The following is a 17,847-nucleotide window of genomic DNA, read 5'->3' as shown; positions in this document are numbered from 1 at the left end:
ATATATACAGGTAAAAGCCAGTAAATTAGAATATTTTGAAAAACTTGATTTATTTCAGTAATTGCATTCAAAAGGTGTAACTTGTACATTATATTTATTCATTGCACACAGACTGATGCATTCAAATGTTTATTTCATTTAATTTTGATGATTTGAAGTGGCAACAAATGAAAATCCAAAATTCCGTGTGTCACAAAATTAGAATATTACTTAAGGCTAATACAAAAAAGGGATTTTTAGAAATGTTGGCCAACTGAAAAGTATGAAAATGAAAAATATGAGCATGTACAATACTCAATACTTGGTTGGAGCTCCTTTTGCCTCAATTACTGCGTTAATGCGGCGTGGCATGGAGTCGATGAGTTTCTGGCACTGCTCAGGTGTTATGAGAGCCCAGGTTGCTCTGATAGTGGCCTTCAACTCTTCTGCGTTTTTGGGTCTGGCATTCTGCATCTTCCTTTTCACAATACCCCACAGATTTTCTATGGGGCTAAGGTCAGGGGAGTTGGCGGGCCAATTTAGAACAGAAATACCATGATCCGTAAACCAGGCACGGGTAGATTTTGCGCTGTGTGCAGGCGCCAAGTCCTGTTGGAACTTGAAATCTCCATCTCCATAGAGCAGGTCAGCAGCAGGAAGCATGAAGTGCTCTAAAACTTGCTGGTAGACGGCTGCGTTGACCCTGGATCTCAGGAAACAGAGTGGACCGACACCAGCAGATGACATGGCACCCCAAACCATCACCCAACCATGCAAATTTTGCATTTCCTTTGGAAATCGAGGTCCCAGAGTCTGGAGGAAGACAGGAGAGGCACAGGATCCACGTTTCCTGAAGTCTAGTGTAAAGTTTCCACCATCAGTGATGGTTTGGGGTGCCATGTCATCTGCTGGTGTCGGTCCACTCTGTTTCCTGAGATCCAGGGTCAACGCAGCCGTCTACCAGCAAGTTTTAGAGCACTTCATGCTTCCTGCTGCTGACCTGCTCTATGGAGATGGAGATTTCAAGTTCCAACAGGACTTGGCGCCTGCACACAGCGCAAAATTTACCCGTGCCTGGTTTACGGACCATGGTATTTCTGTTCTAAATTGGCCCGCCAACTCCCCTGACCTTAGCCCCATAGAAAATCTGTGGGGTATTGTGAAAAGGAAGATGCAGAATGCCAGACCCAAAAACACAGAAGAGTTGAAGGCCACTATCAGAGCAACCTGGGCTCTCATAACACCTGAGCAGTGCCAGAAACTCATCGACTCCATGCCACGCCGCATTAACGCAGTAATTGAGGCAAAAGGAGCTCCAACCAAGTATTGAGTATTGTACATGCTCATATTTTTCATTTTCATACTTTTCAGTTGGCCAACATTTCTAAAAATCCCTTTTTTGTATTAGCCTTAAGTAATATTCTAATTTTGTGACACACGGAATTTTGGATTTTCATTTGTTGCCACTTCAAATCATCAAAATTAAATGAAATAAACATTTGAATGCATCAGTCTGTGTGCAATGAATAAATATAATGTACAAGTTACACCTTTTGAATGCAATTACTGAAATAAATCAAGTTTTTCAAAATATTCTAATTTACTGGGTTTTACCTGTATATATAGTATGTGTATTAATGTCCTTATTTGTTGAAATACTTTATCGTAGAGTTTATGTATCTCCCTACATGAGTGTACCAACAACAACAAAAAGAGCATTACTACATGGCTTTGTGTAACTATCAACACAGCATAGCCAGGGGAACTAAAAACCCCAAACCACATCCGGTGTGCAACACAGTAAGCCTGGCTTGCTTGGTGATGCAGCAAAACAATTAAACCAAAAATAAAATACAAAGAGAAGTATGACTTGAAAGGGGAACTTATTGGGCCTGGGCACAGACGACACATCGACACACAAATATATCCCCCCATCAGAATGAAGTCAGATTTTATTCTAAAATGCTGATTTTGATAGTAATTCACATAAAAAATGTTTTTTATTCATATAATATATTTGTACAAAAATACAAGCATACAACAATAATAAATAAAGATCTAAACTACCAGACGAATAAAAACGGAGCTATAATAGTCATTTCTATTTACTAAACATTTTCACTGGAATATAATAACAGTAGTTTTTGTAGCTGTCAGGTGTTCACATGGAAGATATTTCCTCAATGGGCTCTAGAAGAAAAGAGAAAATAACATTTTACGGTGCATACACACTATTGCGTGGATTTACATGACGTCATGTCCGGCTCATTAAATATGCGTGGTGGTCAAGCTAGTGTCTGTTCTCAATGGGTACTAAGGCGCCATTTAGCCTTTCAAGAAAAAAATTGTCCTATGCTTGCATTGTTTTTGGCTGTGCGAACCGTTCAAATCCCGAAAAGGATAAACGTTCCTTCGGAGTTCCTCGAGAGGTAATCAAGAAGGGAGGAAAAGTGAAAGATTTTACGAAACGAAAAGAAAAGTGGCACGTACTCTTGTCCAAGGGAGCAGAGTCAAATAATGCACACGTTTGGTCTGTTTGATATACTTTTAACGTGTAGTATTTCCCATTTAAGTATTATCTTGATATTATTTGTATTTCTTACAACACGTTTGCTATGTATCCGCCCTGAGATCAGTAGGTCGTGAGTTCAAACCCCGGCCGAGTCATACCAAAGACTATAAAAATGGGACCCATTACCTCCCTGCTTGGCACTCAGCATCAAGGGTTGGAATTGGGGGTTAAATCACTAAAATGATTCCCGGGCGCGGCCACCGCTGCTGCCCACTTCTCCCCTCACCTCCCAGGGGGTGAACAAGGGGATGGGTCAAATGCAGAGGACAAATTTCACCACACCTAGTGTGTGTGTGACAATCATTGGTACTTTAACTTTAACTTAATTACTCTCACGGTAAGACTTTTACAAACAATACACAGCAATCAAATCTTTAAATTATTGTATCGCCTTGAATATAAGATAGCAACGTGATTTTAAAAATGCATGATTTATGGGATGTGTTCCATCCATTTCCTAAGGCTTGTCCCTTTTGGGGTCACTGGAGCCTATCTCAGCTGCATTCGGGCGGAAGGCGGGGTACACCCTGGACAAGTCGCCACCTCATCGCAGGGCCAACACAGATAACCAGACAACCTTCACACTCCCATTCACACACTAGGGCCAATTTAGTGTTGCCAATCAACCTATCCCCAGGTGCATGTTTTTTTTTGGAGGTTGTTAGAATAATTATGTAAATATTGTGACACAACTCTTTTGCTTAAGGGCCGTTGCTATAGTTATTATCAATTGTGCTGAGTGTTTCGTAATCCACCAACTCGGTGACTCTAAATAAAAGAAAGCAAATGTGAGCGTAACCAAAAAGATCAAGTTCCCAGTGGCTTATTTTATTTTTCGAAGTTTTTTTTAAAAATTTTACCCATCACGCAATATCCCTAAAAAAAGCTTCAAAGTGCCTGATTTTAATCATCGTTATATACACCCGTCCATTTTCCTGTGACGTCACATAGTGATGCCAATACAAACAAACATGGCGGATAGAACAGCAAGGTATAGCGACATTAGCTCGGATTCAGACTCGGATTTCAGCGGCTTAAGCGATTCAACAGATTACGCATGTATTGAAACGGATGGTTGTAGTGTGGAGGCAGGTAGCGAAAACGAAATTGAAGAAGAAACTGAAGCTATTGAGCCATATCGGTTTGAATTGTATGCAAGTGAAACCGACGAAAACGACACGACAGCCAGCGACACGGGAGAAAGCGAGGACGAATTCGGCGATCGCCTTCTAACCAATGATTGGTATGTGTTTGTTTGGCATTAAAGGAAACTAACAACTATGAACTAGGTTTACAGCATATGAAATACATTTGGCAACAACATGCACTTTGAGAGTGCAGACAGCCCAATTTTCATCAATTAATATATTCTGTAGACATACCCTCATCCACGCTCTTTTCCTGAAAGCTGATCTGTCCAGTCCAGTTGGAAATGCATCTGCTTTGAGTGTCGCAGGATATCCACACATTCTTGCCATCTCTGTCGTAGCATAGCTTTCGTCGGTAAAGTGTGCGGAACAAACGTCCAATTTCTTGCCACTTTCGCATCTTTGGGCCACTGGTGCAACTTGAATCCGTCCCTGTTCGTGTTGTTACACCCTCCGACAACACACCGACGAGGCATGATGTCTCCAAGGTACGGAAAACAGTCGAAAAAACGGAAAATAACAGAGCTGATTTGACTCGGTGTTTGTAATGTGTTTGAGAAAATGGCGGATCGTCATCGCTCCGAGAGCGAATAATGGAAAGGCGTTTAATTCGCCAAAATTCACCCATTTAGAGTTCGGAAATCGGTTAAAAAAATATATGGTCTTTTTTCTGCAACATCAAGTATATATTGACACTTACATAGGTCTGGTGATAAGGTTCCCCTTTAAGCTTTTACCAAAAGCAGCAATAATAAATTAAGTGTACAGCACATACGCAATGTTGACATCTAGTTATATTTTGATAAAGTCAGAGGAAAAACACATGCTCGTAAACGGCTCCTGCAACAACAACAACACGGCTGTAGACGTGAAGTTGAATCATGAAACTCAACCTTACTCGAGCAAAAACGGTGCATGATTTATCCGGGAGGGTCTTAATACCAATTTCCTTGACCCAGCCACACACAAAGGAGTTGTTGACCTCCATGCTTTTCCAAGTTTTCATCTGTTTTGCCGTGTAGAACAATGTCTGGAGCACGAGATAGTTTTGACATGTCTGGGAACGCGACCGTGCGACAACCCTTCATCACTCGACAAATATCTTTTGATGAAGTATAGTGATAGATTCTATTGCATAGTTTGATTCTTTGCTCATATCTGCTTTCTGCAGGAAGATCTCGGCCTCTGGCGTACTCAAATAGTTTACGCACTGCTTACTGTACAAAAGCCATCTTGGCTCGGTTGACCACCACTGTTTTTTTACTTCCGGGAAAAAGTCACGTGACGGAATACAAGCAACGCTATTTGTGATGTTTTGTGTGTCCTAATACCTGTCCAGCTCCTGTAAACAGGAAGTGTGAGTGCAGGGTGTGTGAGCTCCACACACACCCGCAGGCGAGCCCTCTCGCTTTCCCTGCTGCCCTGCCTCAAATCCACCTTGTTGATGCGCAGCGCACCGGAGTCCCACTCTCGTTCCTCGTCCTCCTCGTCGCTTCCCTCATCCACATCAGACAACTTTGTTTCTTCGTATTTTTCCACGTTGTTGTTGTTGTTCTCTCCGTCCTCTTTTTCGTCGATGTACGCTATCTCTTCGGCGTTCGGGTCTGTGACCACTGCTTTTGTTTCTGTAACCAAAACAGAATATAAAATGACCGTCATATACTGCGGTACCACTTTGTTTCTCAAATGGAAGCACTTTCCTGCACTTCAAACTAGAGATGTCCGATAATATCGGACTGCTGATATTATCAGCCGATAAATGCTTTAAAATGTAATATCGGAAATTATCGGTATCGGTTTCAAAAAGTAAAATGTATGACTTTTTAAAACGCCCCTGTACGGAGTGGTACACGGACGTAGGGAGAAGTACAGAGCAGTTGCGTCTCCCAGTCATCTTGCCAACCCTCCCAATTTTCCCGGGAGACTCCCGATTTTCAGTGCCCCTCCCGAAAATCATTCTCCCATATTTCTCCCGATCTCCACCTAGACAACAATATTGGGGGCGTGCCTTAAAGGCACTGCATTTACGTGCCGGCCCAATCACATAATATTTACAGCTTTTCACACACACAAGTGAATGCAAAGCATACTTGATCAACAGCCATACAGGTCACACTGAGGGTGGCCGTATAAACAACTTCAACACTGTTACAAATATGCGCCACACTGTGAACCCAGGGAGAACATCCGCACCGTAACACAACATAAACACAACAGAACAAATACCCAGAACCCCTTGTAGCACTAACTCTTCCGGGACGCTACAATATACCCCCCCCCCCACCTCAACCTCCTCATGCTCTCTCAGGGAGAGCATGTCCCAAATTCCAAGCTGCTGTTTTGAGGCATGTTAAAAAAAATAGTGCACTTTGTGACTTCAATAATAAATATGGCAGTTCCATGTTGGCATTTTTTTTCCATAACTTGAGTTGATTTATTTTGGGAAACCTTGTTACATTGTTTAATGCATCCAGCGGGGCATCACAAAAAAATTAGGCATAATAATGTGTTAATTCCACAACTGTATATATCGGTATCGGTTGGTATCGGAATCGGTAATTAAGAGTTGGGCAATATCGGAATATCGGATATCGACAAAAAAGCCATTATCGGACATTCCTACTTCAAACTTTTTTTTTTTTTTTTTTTAAATAGTTACTTATTCTGTGCCTGTTCCTTTGTTTTGGAGTCCGACTGGGTGGTCGTGTGGTCCTCTCGAGAGCACACACACTTTTGAGCTCCCTCAGCCCGTCGTCCCCGATCTCTTCTGTCTCATTGGACACCAGTGGCGAGAGGGTAGCGGAGCCCGCTGTCCACTGTAGTTTGACCTTGGGGTGACCCCCCTTCAACATGAGAGAGAACACGCCCACGCCTTCGCTGCTCCAACACACCGAAATGGACAAAGGGATAGTGGGAGCAACTGTGAAAGAGGAGAAGTGCAAAGTAAGTCAATCACAATCTAGTGACATTCATTTAGTACTTTATAGCAGTGGTCCCCAACCACCGGGCCGCGACCGATTGGTACCGGGCCGCACAAGAAATAAAAAAAATAAAAAATTTTTTTTTTTAATTAAATCAACATAAAAAACACAATATATACATTATATATCAATACAGTCTGGAGGGATACAGTCCGTAAGCACACATGATTGTATTTCTTTATGAAAAAAACAAAAACAAAAAAAAAACATAAATACGCCCCCCCCGGTCCGTGGGACAAATTTTCAAGCGTTGACCGGTCCGCAGCTACAAAAAGGTTGGGGACCACTGCTTTATAGTGCTTCACTGGACTCACCACCACTAGCTAGTATTTTATAGTTAATACAGAGTAGTAACTGCGAGATTATTTGCATAAAAAAAGTCAACTCCCTCCAAAAAATCATCAGACTTCAATCAATTGATGTTGTGTAACTGAATGTGTTTTAAAGTACAATACAGTATATAGTAGACCTCGGCAAAGTACGGCCCGCGGGCCACATGCGGCCCATTAAGATTTTCAATCTGGCCCACCGGACGTTCTACATTCTTTTTTTAGACCTTTAACATCAAAACTGTAGCCGCCATTATGATGTGCAGTGTTGTTTTTAAATGACCGTAAGTCTTGACCTATAGAAAGTATTTCAATGGTTGAAATCTGCGCTTTTGGGTGTTATAGGAGTTATTACTGTAATCTACGTCACAGCAGCTCAGACGAGGAACAAAGCAGAGTGGGCGGGGTTTGTGTTCAGAGCAGCCAGCCCAAAACGTATGTGACAGAAACAGATGCAGAAGCATATTTTAACAACAAATTTCTACATAAAAGTGATGATATATTACATTGTAGGTGTCGTTGCATTCATATTTTGCTGTTTTTCTTTTACATTTTTGTTGTGTTTTTTGTTTGATTGCAAAAGATGTCTATCGAGGAGCTGGTCTGAGAAGTAATGGAGGAGCGATGTTCATATGTTGTTAATATTCAGTGTTTTATTGTTCATAGTTAGTATTGTAAATCCAACTTTCTTTATTTTAATGTACATTTTGGGTGTCCCATTCAGTAAAAAACTGGGGAATTCCATTCCATTTTTTTTTAGGTGATCTGTCATAACTTTTTTAGAATTCTATAGGACATTGTGACTTTAGTGTTCCTGAAAAAAAGGGACCCAAACACATATACTGTACAGCAGATTTTTACAGCTAAATGTGTATGTATAATTTATACACACATACACTTTGGCCCCCCCAGACACATTTTTTCTCTCAATGTGGCCCCCGAGTCAAAATATTTGCCTAGCTCTGATATACAGTATGGCTGTAATTGTTTTCTTCATGTGTAAAACTGAATATAAAATGTGATTGATTACTGTAAGAGGTATTTTAGATTGGAGTACCAAAAATGTGTGTATTAGTATACTGGAGGAGAGTGATAAGTTAATCATATTTAGCACCGATGGTCCTAATGTTGCAAACAGCTGCTTGATGAGTTTCCCAGGAAGTGAATCGACATGTTTGTTTTGTCTGATTAACAAGTCGTGAGAGTTCCTCTAAAGTTACTTCTTCAAAATGAGGGAGATTATTGTGGAGAGCATTTCCACTCTAGCTGCAAAGAGTAGTGATTCAATTATGATATAATTTGTACTAGTCTCATTAACTTTGTACTGCAGTACGGATTTCATAATAATAATTAAAAAATGTTCACTCGAAAAAAACCCAAAAACACCAAAAATAATATAATCAAAATAAAGAACAAATAAGTTAATACATGTATTTGTATGTAAAATACTGTATATTTACCTAGGCATTGTGTCAGGATAATGCCCCACTAGAGCCACCAAAGGGTTTTTCTTCTTTTCAAAAGAGAGTAGTGATTCAATTGTGTGATTATTTGTTGTAATATTTTTATATTTATATTATATCTGTGTACTGTAATACTGTTTTTGGAAACACCATCCTATAAAAAGTACCAGTAGTCAAATTTATAACAATAATAAAAACATTAAATGGTGAAAAATATGTGCACTAGTAAAAAAAACACAAAAGTATAAAAAGATTAAAGAACAAATAATTGATTGTATATATTATTATCTCTATGTAAAAGTACTGTATATTTAATAATTACGCAAGGTGCACTGCCCACTATAGCCACCAGAGGGTAATGTTATTCTTCAAGAGCAGATTGTTTGTAGTATTGTATTATACTTCTCATACTACTCAAACTATTATCTCATAACCCTTGTATTGTAAAGCTCTGTTGGAAGTGCTATCCTGTGTAAAAGTATTCAGAATTCCCAATGATAACAATAACAACAAAAAAAGTTGAAAATATGTACCTTGTAAAAAACCCAAAACTAAAATATTATAGATTTAATAAACAAATGCTTATATATATATATATAAAAAATATATATATAAATATACGTACATATTTATATATATATATACATACGTACATATTTAAATATATGTATATATACGTACATATTTATATATATATATATTTATATGTGTATATATATATATATATATATACGTACGTACGTACATATGTATATATATATATATGTATATATACATACATACGTACATATTTATATGTATAAATATATATATATATATATGGATATATATATTTCTCTTTCTATGTAAATGACTGTATATCTAAACATTTTGCATTGTGCAAGGGTGCATTACCCAACTAAAGCCACTAGAGGGTAATGTTTCCTTCGAATTTGTACTACATCACTATGTAGTAGTGGCAGAACGATGAAATGATTGGACTAACCACCGCATTTTTTTAACAAGTGGTTTGATTTTAAATTATGCCGAGCAACAAGGAGACAACAAATAAGCCAATTCTGACTCCCTTTCTAAATTAACAAATGCAGCTAATTGAGTGATTCTTACCAATGTCAACATTTTTCCAAAATCTCTCAATGGGTTCATGCAGGGAAGCGTGCTCCACTCTGCATTTGATCCTGTCCCCCCGCTGTTTTTTCTCCTGGTGGGCTGTGGTCCTCAAAGTGGCGGTGGTTCTGTAGAGCCTGGGCTGAATCTCCATAGGGCCCCACAGCTCTCCCCCCTCCATAACCTGGTCCTCGCTGTCGTCTCGCTCGCCTTTTCTCACCTTCAGCCAGGTGACCGTCACGTCGGGAGGGTAGAAATCTGTGATCTCACACCCGAGGGTCAAAGTCTGGTCCGTCGAGAGGGAGGCGGCGCTGATGATGTCGGACACGCGCGGCTGCTTGATGAAGCCTGGAGAAAAAGTGTGAGTTAATGTTAATATTGTCACACAACAATCAGTCTGCCTTCTGACCTCTGGTCTCGCGGGTGACCGGCTGCTTGAGAGCGATGTGATGGACGCTGACCCACACTCTGGTGCCCCCCTGCTCTAATTCACTGCGAGGTAGTTTACACTGACTGAAGGCGGAAAAAAAGCCCTCAGGATTGGGTCGAGGGGAGGACGAGGCCTGGGAGGCCACGGGGCTCAGCTCGCCCCCCTGGCAGAACCAGCGAAATGTGATGACGTCTGGGTGGAAATGGGATGCCCGCACCGTCAGACTGATGATGTCTGGAAAACAAATTACAGGTAAATCTTGGGAACATTTTTGATGCTACTGTAGCTATATTTACATGGGGGGTTTTAGCATAGCCAGGTGTAAACTTCATAAATATATATCAAAGTCATAACAACACAGTTGAACCTCTGCCTTACCGGAGTCATTTGGAGTCTCTGCCAGTTGAATTTCGGATACTTCTGGTGCAGCTGAGAGAGAAAAGATACAAATATCGGAAATGCTCAAATGAATGCCTCTATTCCAGTTGTTCTTAACCTGGGTTCGATCGAACCCTAGGGGTTCAGTGAGTCGGGCTCAGGGGTTCGGCGGAGGTCAAGACACACCCGACACATCGTGTGAATAAAAACTTCTCCCTATCGGCGTATTACGGATACGGCAACAGCAGATGTCACACTAATTTGCAAGTGTGTAATTTGTTGTGAGTTTATGCACTGTGTTGGTTTTGTTGTTTGAACAAGGTGATGTTCATGCACGGTTCATTTTATGCACCAGTAATAAAACATGGTAACACTTTAGTATGGGGAACATATTCACCATTAATTAGTTGCTTATTAACATGCAAATTAGTAACATATTGGCTCTTAACTAGTCATTATTAATTACTTATTAACAGTGTTGGGACTAACGCTTACTGTAACGCCGTTAGTTTCGGCGGTAACGAGTAATCTAACGCGTTATTTTTTATATCCAGTAACTCAGTTACCGTTACTACATGATGCGTTACTGCGTTATTTAACGTTATTTTTTAGTATCGACTAGAAACAAGCGCTGCGGTGTCGTTCTTCTGAATCTTCCTCTGTCACACGCCGGAGAGAAGAAAAGAGGCGTGTGTGGGGAGGGGAGGGACACACGTGATCCGCGGTTTGATATCCATCCATCCAATGTTCTACCGCTTGTCCCTTTTGGGGTTGCGGGGGGTGCTTGAGCCTATCTCAGCTGCATTCGGGCGGAAGGCGGCAAGTCGCCACCTCATCAAAAAAAAAAGAAGTTGTTGGCACGTTCAGTCCACACACAGCGCGGTCATGGCGAGCGGAGTAACAGAGGAGCTTGAACGCCCTGCGCCATATAATCGGTGTGTCTATAGGTGCAGACTCCGTTGTGCAAAACGAGGGTTTTAAACACATGCTGAACGTGCTTGAGCCACGTTACGACACCCCGTCGCGCATCTACTTCAGCGATAAGATTGTGTCAGATCTTTATGAGCAGGCGAAGAAAAAAGTTGTGGATGAACTATCCCGAGCATCATCTGTTGCGCTCATGACAGACGGCTGGACGTCCAGGGGAACTATAAGCGCTCACTTCATCACAGCAGACTGGGAGATGAGAAGACACGCCCCCTCTACGAGAGTCACCTTGCGCAGGTACTGACACAAGCAGTGGAGGAATGGAAGATAAAGATATCCCAGTCACACGTGATAATGCCAAAAATCAAAGAATTACAGTGAATGAGGCAGGACTGGGACCACAGAGAGGTGCTTTGCACATGTAGTGAATTTGGCATCACATCTCAGTCAATAGGATGGAGCGCCTCCTTGGGAGGATCAGGAAGGAGGTTTCCTACTTCCACCCAAGCACAACAGCTGCTCATCTGCTTAAAACAAAGCAAGAAATGCTAAAGCTGACTACTCATAAAGCTCATACATGATGTCCCAACGAGGTGGAACTCCACTTATGATATGTTGGAGCAGCAGGCAGCTGTATACTCTGCATTGACCCACAACACTGTGAAGACAAATGTCAAAGACATCATCACTCTCTCTGATGACGATGTGAGAGTGGCAGAGGAGGTCCTCCAGGTGCTTAAACCCCTCAAAAGTGTTCCATCTCTACTGAGCACTGAAACTTCACCCTCTGTGTCAATGATCCTGCCACTGAAAACAAGGATTGTACAATCCATGGCTCCAAGTGTGGAAGACAGCAGCATCACTCCAGATGTCAGGCTTTATTTCACTACCTATCTTTCAAGGAAGATGATGTGCCTTCTTATGTTGCACTTTAAGTTGTTTTTTATTAATGGTCATTGGTCCAAGTTTAAAGAAAGGAGAAATGCCTTTTTATGTTGCACTGTTTTTCATTATGTTAAAAGGAAAATAAAAATGCATGTCAAGTTGATCAACATATTGTATTATTCTCCAGTGCAATAACAGTACTGAAATGAAGGCTAAAAGGGCATTAATGGGAGCTTTAAAAAAAAAGAAGAAAAAAAAGGAGTAACTAAATAGTTACTTTTCACAGTAACGCATTACTTTTTGGTGTAAGTAACTGAGTTACTTTTGAAATAAAGTAACTAGTAACTGTAACTAGTTACTGGTTTTCAGTAACTAACCCAACACTGCTTATTAATGCCTTATTTGGCATGGCCTTATTATAGCCCTAACCCTCTAACGCTGGCCCTAACCCTCTAAACCTAACCCTAACCAAATAACTTTAAATTAAATCTTTGTTACTTAGAATATGTTCCCCATACTAAAGTGTTACCAAAAACATATAACTTTGTCTTGAATTTGAAAAAAACCAAACATTTTATTTTTCACTAAAGAAGGGTTCGGTGAATGCGCATATGAAACTGGTGGGGTTCGATACCTCCAACAAGGTTAAGAACCACTGCTCTATTCTGTTAATCTGCAGAGCTAAAAAAAAACTTAGCTGTAACTAGGGATGTAACAATAATATTATTTAATATAAAGGTTATTGTGACTAAAATGAGTACAGTTATCAGCATTATCACAATGTTGTTGACTGTGCTCAAAAAGTACCTAGTATACGCACTAAAAATCCAGTGACAATTTTTTTTTTAAATAAAAAAACACACACATCAAAACATCACATATTGTTCTATTATTATTTGAGTGTTTCTCTTCTTCTGTTTTCATTTGTAAAGGTTTTAGAGTGTTTAATATTAAAGGCAAAATGGGTGTTGTTTGTAAAGGGGAAATATGTTGTGTCTTATATTACTGTTAGTATTCAAACTAGCAAGCGATTAGCACGCTAGCTGTTTCTCTGGGAAATGAGCAGCAACACCGTGAGTAAAAAAAAAAAAAAAAGAGGTCATCAATCACGGTTTTACAATAACTCAAATTTGAAACGGCGATGCTACTGCTCTGGCATTTTATTGCGGTTTATCATTATGACGGTAATCGTTACATCGCTAGCAGTAACAGGTACGGCAGTAGAAACATCTTGATGTCGCTGCAAAAATAAGTACCGCATTTTTCGGACTGGATTATAAAGTGCACTGTCGATGAACAAGTCTATTTGGGTCTATTTTCATACACAATGTGCAACAGATTATAATTTTAGAAAAAGGGGTCACATTATGATCTATTTTCTACATTTAAAACACTTCTTTGTGGTCTACATAACACATACTTGCCAACCCTCCCGGATTTTCCGGGAGACTCCCGAAATTCAGTGCCTCTCCCGAAAACCTCTCGGGACAAATTTTCTCCCGAAAATCTCCCGAAATTCAGGCGGAGCTGGAGGCCACGCCCCCTCCAGCTCCATGCGGACCTGAGTGACGCGTGGACAGCCTGTTTTCACGTCCGCTTTCCCACAATAAAAACAGCGTGCCTGCCCAATCACGTTATAACTGTAAAATGATCGAGGGCGAGTTCTTGGTTTCTTATGTGGGTTTATTGTTAGGCAGTTTCATTAACGTCCTCGCAGCACGGCAACAACACCCAACAACAGCAGTCACGTTTTCGTCTACCGTAAAGCAGTTCGTCTGCCGTAAACAGCAATGTACTGCCATCTACTGTACATGCATATGTGACAATAACATATAGGGCTTTTAGAGAGTGCAGTGCACAACTGCGCACACAACAAGGAGACAAAGCAGAATGCATCATCAGAGAGGGTGTTCAGCATGGTTAGAAAAATAGTGACAGAGAATAGAACAAGGATGGACAATTCAACCCTTAACTCAACAATGAGTAGATGAGTGTTATGTGTGTGTGTATATGTGTAAATAAATGAACACTGAAATTCAAGTATTTCTCTTATTTATATATATATATATATATTATATAATAAAATAAATATATATACTGTATATATAGCTAGAATTCACTGAAAGTCAAGTATTTCTTATATATATATATATATATATATGAAATACTTGACTTGGTGAATTCTAGCTGTAAATATACTCCTCCCCTCTTAACCACGCCCCCGCCCCACGCCCCCGCCCCACCTCCCAAAATCGGAGGTCTCAAGGTTGGCAAGTATGACATAACATGTAATGATGTTTGGTCAAAATGTTTCATAGATTATGTTTTACAGACCATCTCCAAGCCGCTTTCTGACAGTCTCTTTAGGATGCTCCGTTTTTTGGGCAGGTCTTATTTACAAGGCTGCACTTCGACTGCGTCTTCTCGCTGTCATCTTTTGTTGTAGTTTTTTAGCGCTTCCATATCAAGTCTACTGACAGATTAAGTTCGAACTATATGTCACTTTGTTTTAGAACTGGCAACAGCAGAGGATGAATGCCTAACAAAAAGAGGATAACAAAAAAGGAGTTTATTGACTATGGCGCAGACTACAATGGCAAATATTCGGGACTTATGCAGATCCCAAATACACATCAGCAGGTACCAATAGTTAAGAAAAGTTGGTTTTGCATAATGTGGTGAAACAAAACGGCAGATAATATATCTTCTACTAGGTGCCATTTAGGGGTGCCTATACACACACACCATAATAATACCCATATGTTGAAGCACAGTACGTCTGACTATGGTGGTTGTAATGTTCCGAAAATCCATCAATTATTTTGACAGATTTTTGAGCGCCGTGTGTAATATTCTCAATGAAACATCAAAGTTTTGGTCTTGCTTGCTTAAACGTACTTGCTAGCATTATTTATTGAAAAGGCGTCAACCTGCAGTCCACACATGTGACTGCCATCTACTGGTCACACTTATCATTCCATCATGTACCAAATAAAACTGGTTTGAGGTCAGTAAACACAACCAGAATCAATACATACATTAGGTGCACCAGGTTATAAGGCGCACTTTTGATTTTTGAGAAAATGAAATAATTTTAGGTGCGCCTTATAGTCCAAAAAATGTGGTAGCAGCATTTGAAGTGCAATCAGCTTTGTTGGTTCCGCTACTCAACTGTTCTTGCTTTGCTTTACAGCCTTTACGATATATTTATCCGAGCAGGTGTTCAACTAAAAAAACAAAACCCCTTAAGTCAAAGTATGCCACCCTAGTGGCAGCAGGAAGAATAGGACGACATCGTCATTTCTTTTGTGTCCATGATCACCCAGCAGTCCCCCACAAATGAACACAAAACATGTTCCTTACACAGCACGGTAAACCTCTCCGACACTCTCTCCATCACAATCTTGTCTTTGCCAGCGTAGGACACCTGACACTTAAACACCGCCCCCTTGTGGATGGAAATCTGCGGGATGAAGGTGAGCGAGGCGACAATCTGCTGCTGCGCGCCACTTCCCGTGGAGTACAGGGGCCCCTGGGAGTGCAGCTTGTAGTAGCCCATCTCACCTCTGGCGGGCAGCAGAGGGCCCTTCTCGGACACTGGGGAGGTGAGAGTTAGGCCGTAGGGCAGATGGATGATGGTTAGCGGGTTATAGAGGCAGTTAAAGTTTGCTGTGGAGGGTCCTACATTTGGATTGTTAGCAGAATTAAGGTGAACCACAAGAGAGCAAGCATACAGAATGTTAGTCACTGACAAACGATAAAAAACATCAGTTACTTTCACTTTCATTTGTACATACTTGCCTACTTCATAAATATTTTTAAGATAGTATTTACATTTAAAAAAATTATATTCCATCTCTTTTTTTTATATTTTTCTTTATCATTTTTTCCCGTCTTTGTTATTTTACATGAATTTATCGATCATGATTGTGCCATTCAAATGCTCACTCATACAGCTAAGAGAGTTTTATTTATTTTACACTAAATGCAACAATAACTGAAAAAAAAAATATCATTGTTTATATAATTTTAAGAGCAATAATAAACAAAGTAGAATTTTTTTTTTTTATATTTGAAAAATTTACAAAAATGATTTAGCTAATATCTGAATAACAATTGACAACATTATTTTGGAAACTAAAATGGACAAACAATTCAAAATTCAAATCAAAACTATTATCATTCTGATTGATAATTTACTGTTAATATCTGGTTACTTTTGTTTTAAGACGGTTCTACACTTTTGTTAAAATGTAATAAACACTTGATACTTTACAATAGTTTTGAGCGATAATACCAATTTGGGTATCGATCTAATGCGAAGTAGTCACAGGGGCAGAATTGGACATAAATGTTCAAACGTAAAATTTTCTGAAATTTTGTTATCACAATTTTAATCTGACAAAAACAAAATCAAACAATATCAATTAATACTTGAATTATTTCCAGATTATTTTTATTACACACACAATGGTTAATAAAAGTCAATAGTGCACTATAACTAAACAAAAGCAAAACTACTTTTGGCTCTTACATCCTGAGTTTGCAAACTTACCAAAAGCAAGAAAAAAATATTTCATGATAATAAAAAATGTTGCTCTGATCACTAGTATTGACCATACACTGATACTATACTTGGTATTGTTACTGTCAATATTTGTATCGATCTGCCCGCCCCTGTTATATACAAGAGCCCGAGTTTAGCAGATAGATAGTCTTTCCTAGGGTGTGTAGTGTAGCATGTTTAGCTATTCCTTGTCCTCTAGTCCTCCAGTGATAATACTACATGTAAGAAACTGTTTATTTGCCACAACTGAGGCGAGGATCAGTGATTTGGAAGCTGCACTGTGGAGGGACATTAGCTAAATTGCGTTGAGGACGCTTTATGTCCATTCATCTTATTAATTTTTTTTAATTCAATTATTTTAGCTTGGTTATCTTAGTTTTGCTTGTTGATGTTTCATGTAGCAAAAAAAAATCCTAGTTTGTGAACCCACAGTAGCAATAAAATAATTCTGAGTCTGGTTTGTTCGTTTGTTGCTGTCAAATTTGCATTATCATGATATGACGGTAGTATTAAAAGCTCTATCGGCGGCCAAATGTATATAATTTATATCGACTATATCGCAAACATGCAAACCTAATGCCTGTGTTATTATTTATCTGACAAATACACCACATTCTCAAAAATAATATTACTTATCTCATCATATGAAATATAACTTACTTCACCAATTATTATTTATTTTTATTGTGATTACTTATGGAGTATATTGTGAATAAATTGAGAACAGGAAGTGAACAAAAGTTTTAGCAACTGTTATGTAAAAGAAAAGGGGTAGGATTAAATAAGCTCTGCTTCTTCCTACTCTTTTTCGAATATGTTGAAAAGAGAAACTGGAAATTGTGATGTATCATGTAGTATGCTTGCATGTTCCAAATAAACTCAAACTCATACTCAAACTCACATGCTAGCGCTGTTAATAAACCCCAAAGATTGATCCCATTACACATGGCCACCAATGGCAAAACGCCTCTGGAACTTAGTAACTAAAAGCTCATTGACCATTTGTCTGATAATGATAGAAGTTTAAGGCAGGGGTCACCAACCCGTCAATTGCGATCGACCAGTCGATCTTTGGGACCCT

The 17,847-nt window shown here is 39.6% G+C and overlaps 1 protein-coding gene across 3 annotated transcripts in view; it reads right to left on the bottom strand.

Annotated features, from left to right (window-relative positions):
- Nucleotides 1–1,913: 1,913 nt before the first annotated feature.
- Nucleotides 1,914–17,847, bottom strand: part of LOC133610962 (uncharacterized) — a 54,583-nt gene continuing 38,649 nt past the window's right edge. For 2 of the 3 annotated variants that reach the window (XM_061967765.1, XM_061967767.1), the window contains exons 7-13: nt 15,563–15,796; nt 10,388–10,438; nt 9,989–10,243; nt 9,580–9,927; nt 6,359–6,619; nt 5,031–5,324; nt 1,914–2,169 (exon numbers count right to left, since the gene is read on the bottom strand). In XM_061967765.1, the coding sequence (XP_061823749.1) occupies nt 2,141–2,169; nt 5,031–5,324; nt 6,359–6,619; nt 9,580–9,927; nt 9,989–10,243; nt 10,388–10,438; nt 15,563–15,796 (1,472 nt within the window). In that variant the 3' untranslated portion in view covers nt 1,914–2,140. Of the gene's footprint in view, nt 2,170–5,030; nt 5,325–6,358; nt 6,620–9,579; nt 9,928–9,988; nt 10,244–10,387; nt 10,439–15,562; nt 15,881–17,847 lie in introns of all 3 variants that reach the window. The other variant, XM_061967764.1, reaches the window with a different exon arrangement.

The sequence above is a fragment of the Nerophis lumbriciformis genome, linkage group LG11 (genome assembly GCF_033978685.3).
Source record: "Nerophis lumbriciformis linkage group LG11, RoL_Nlum_v2.1, whole genome shotgun sequence".
Taxonomy (NCBI): Eukaryota; Metazoa; Chordata; class Actinopteri; order Syngnathiformes; family Syngnathidae; genus Nerophis; species Nerophis lumbriciformis.
The sequence above is the reverse complement of the archived record's forward strand: the minus strand, read 5'-3'. Positions and strand labels throughout refer to the sequence as shown.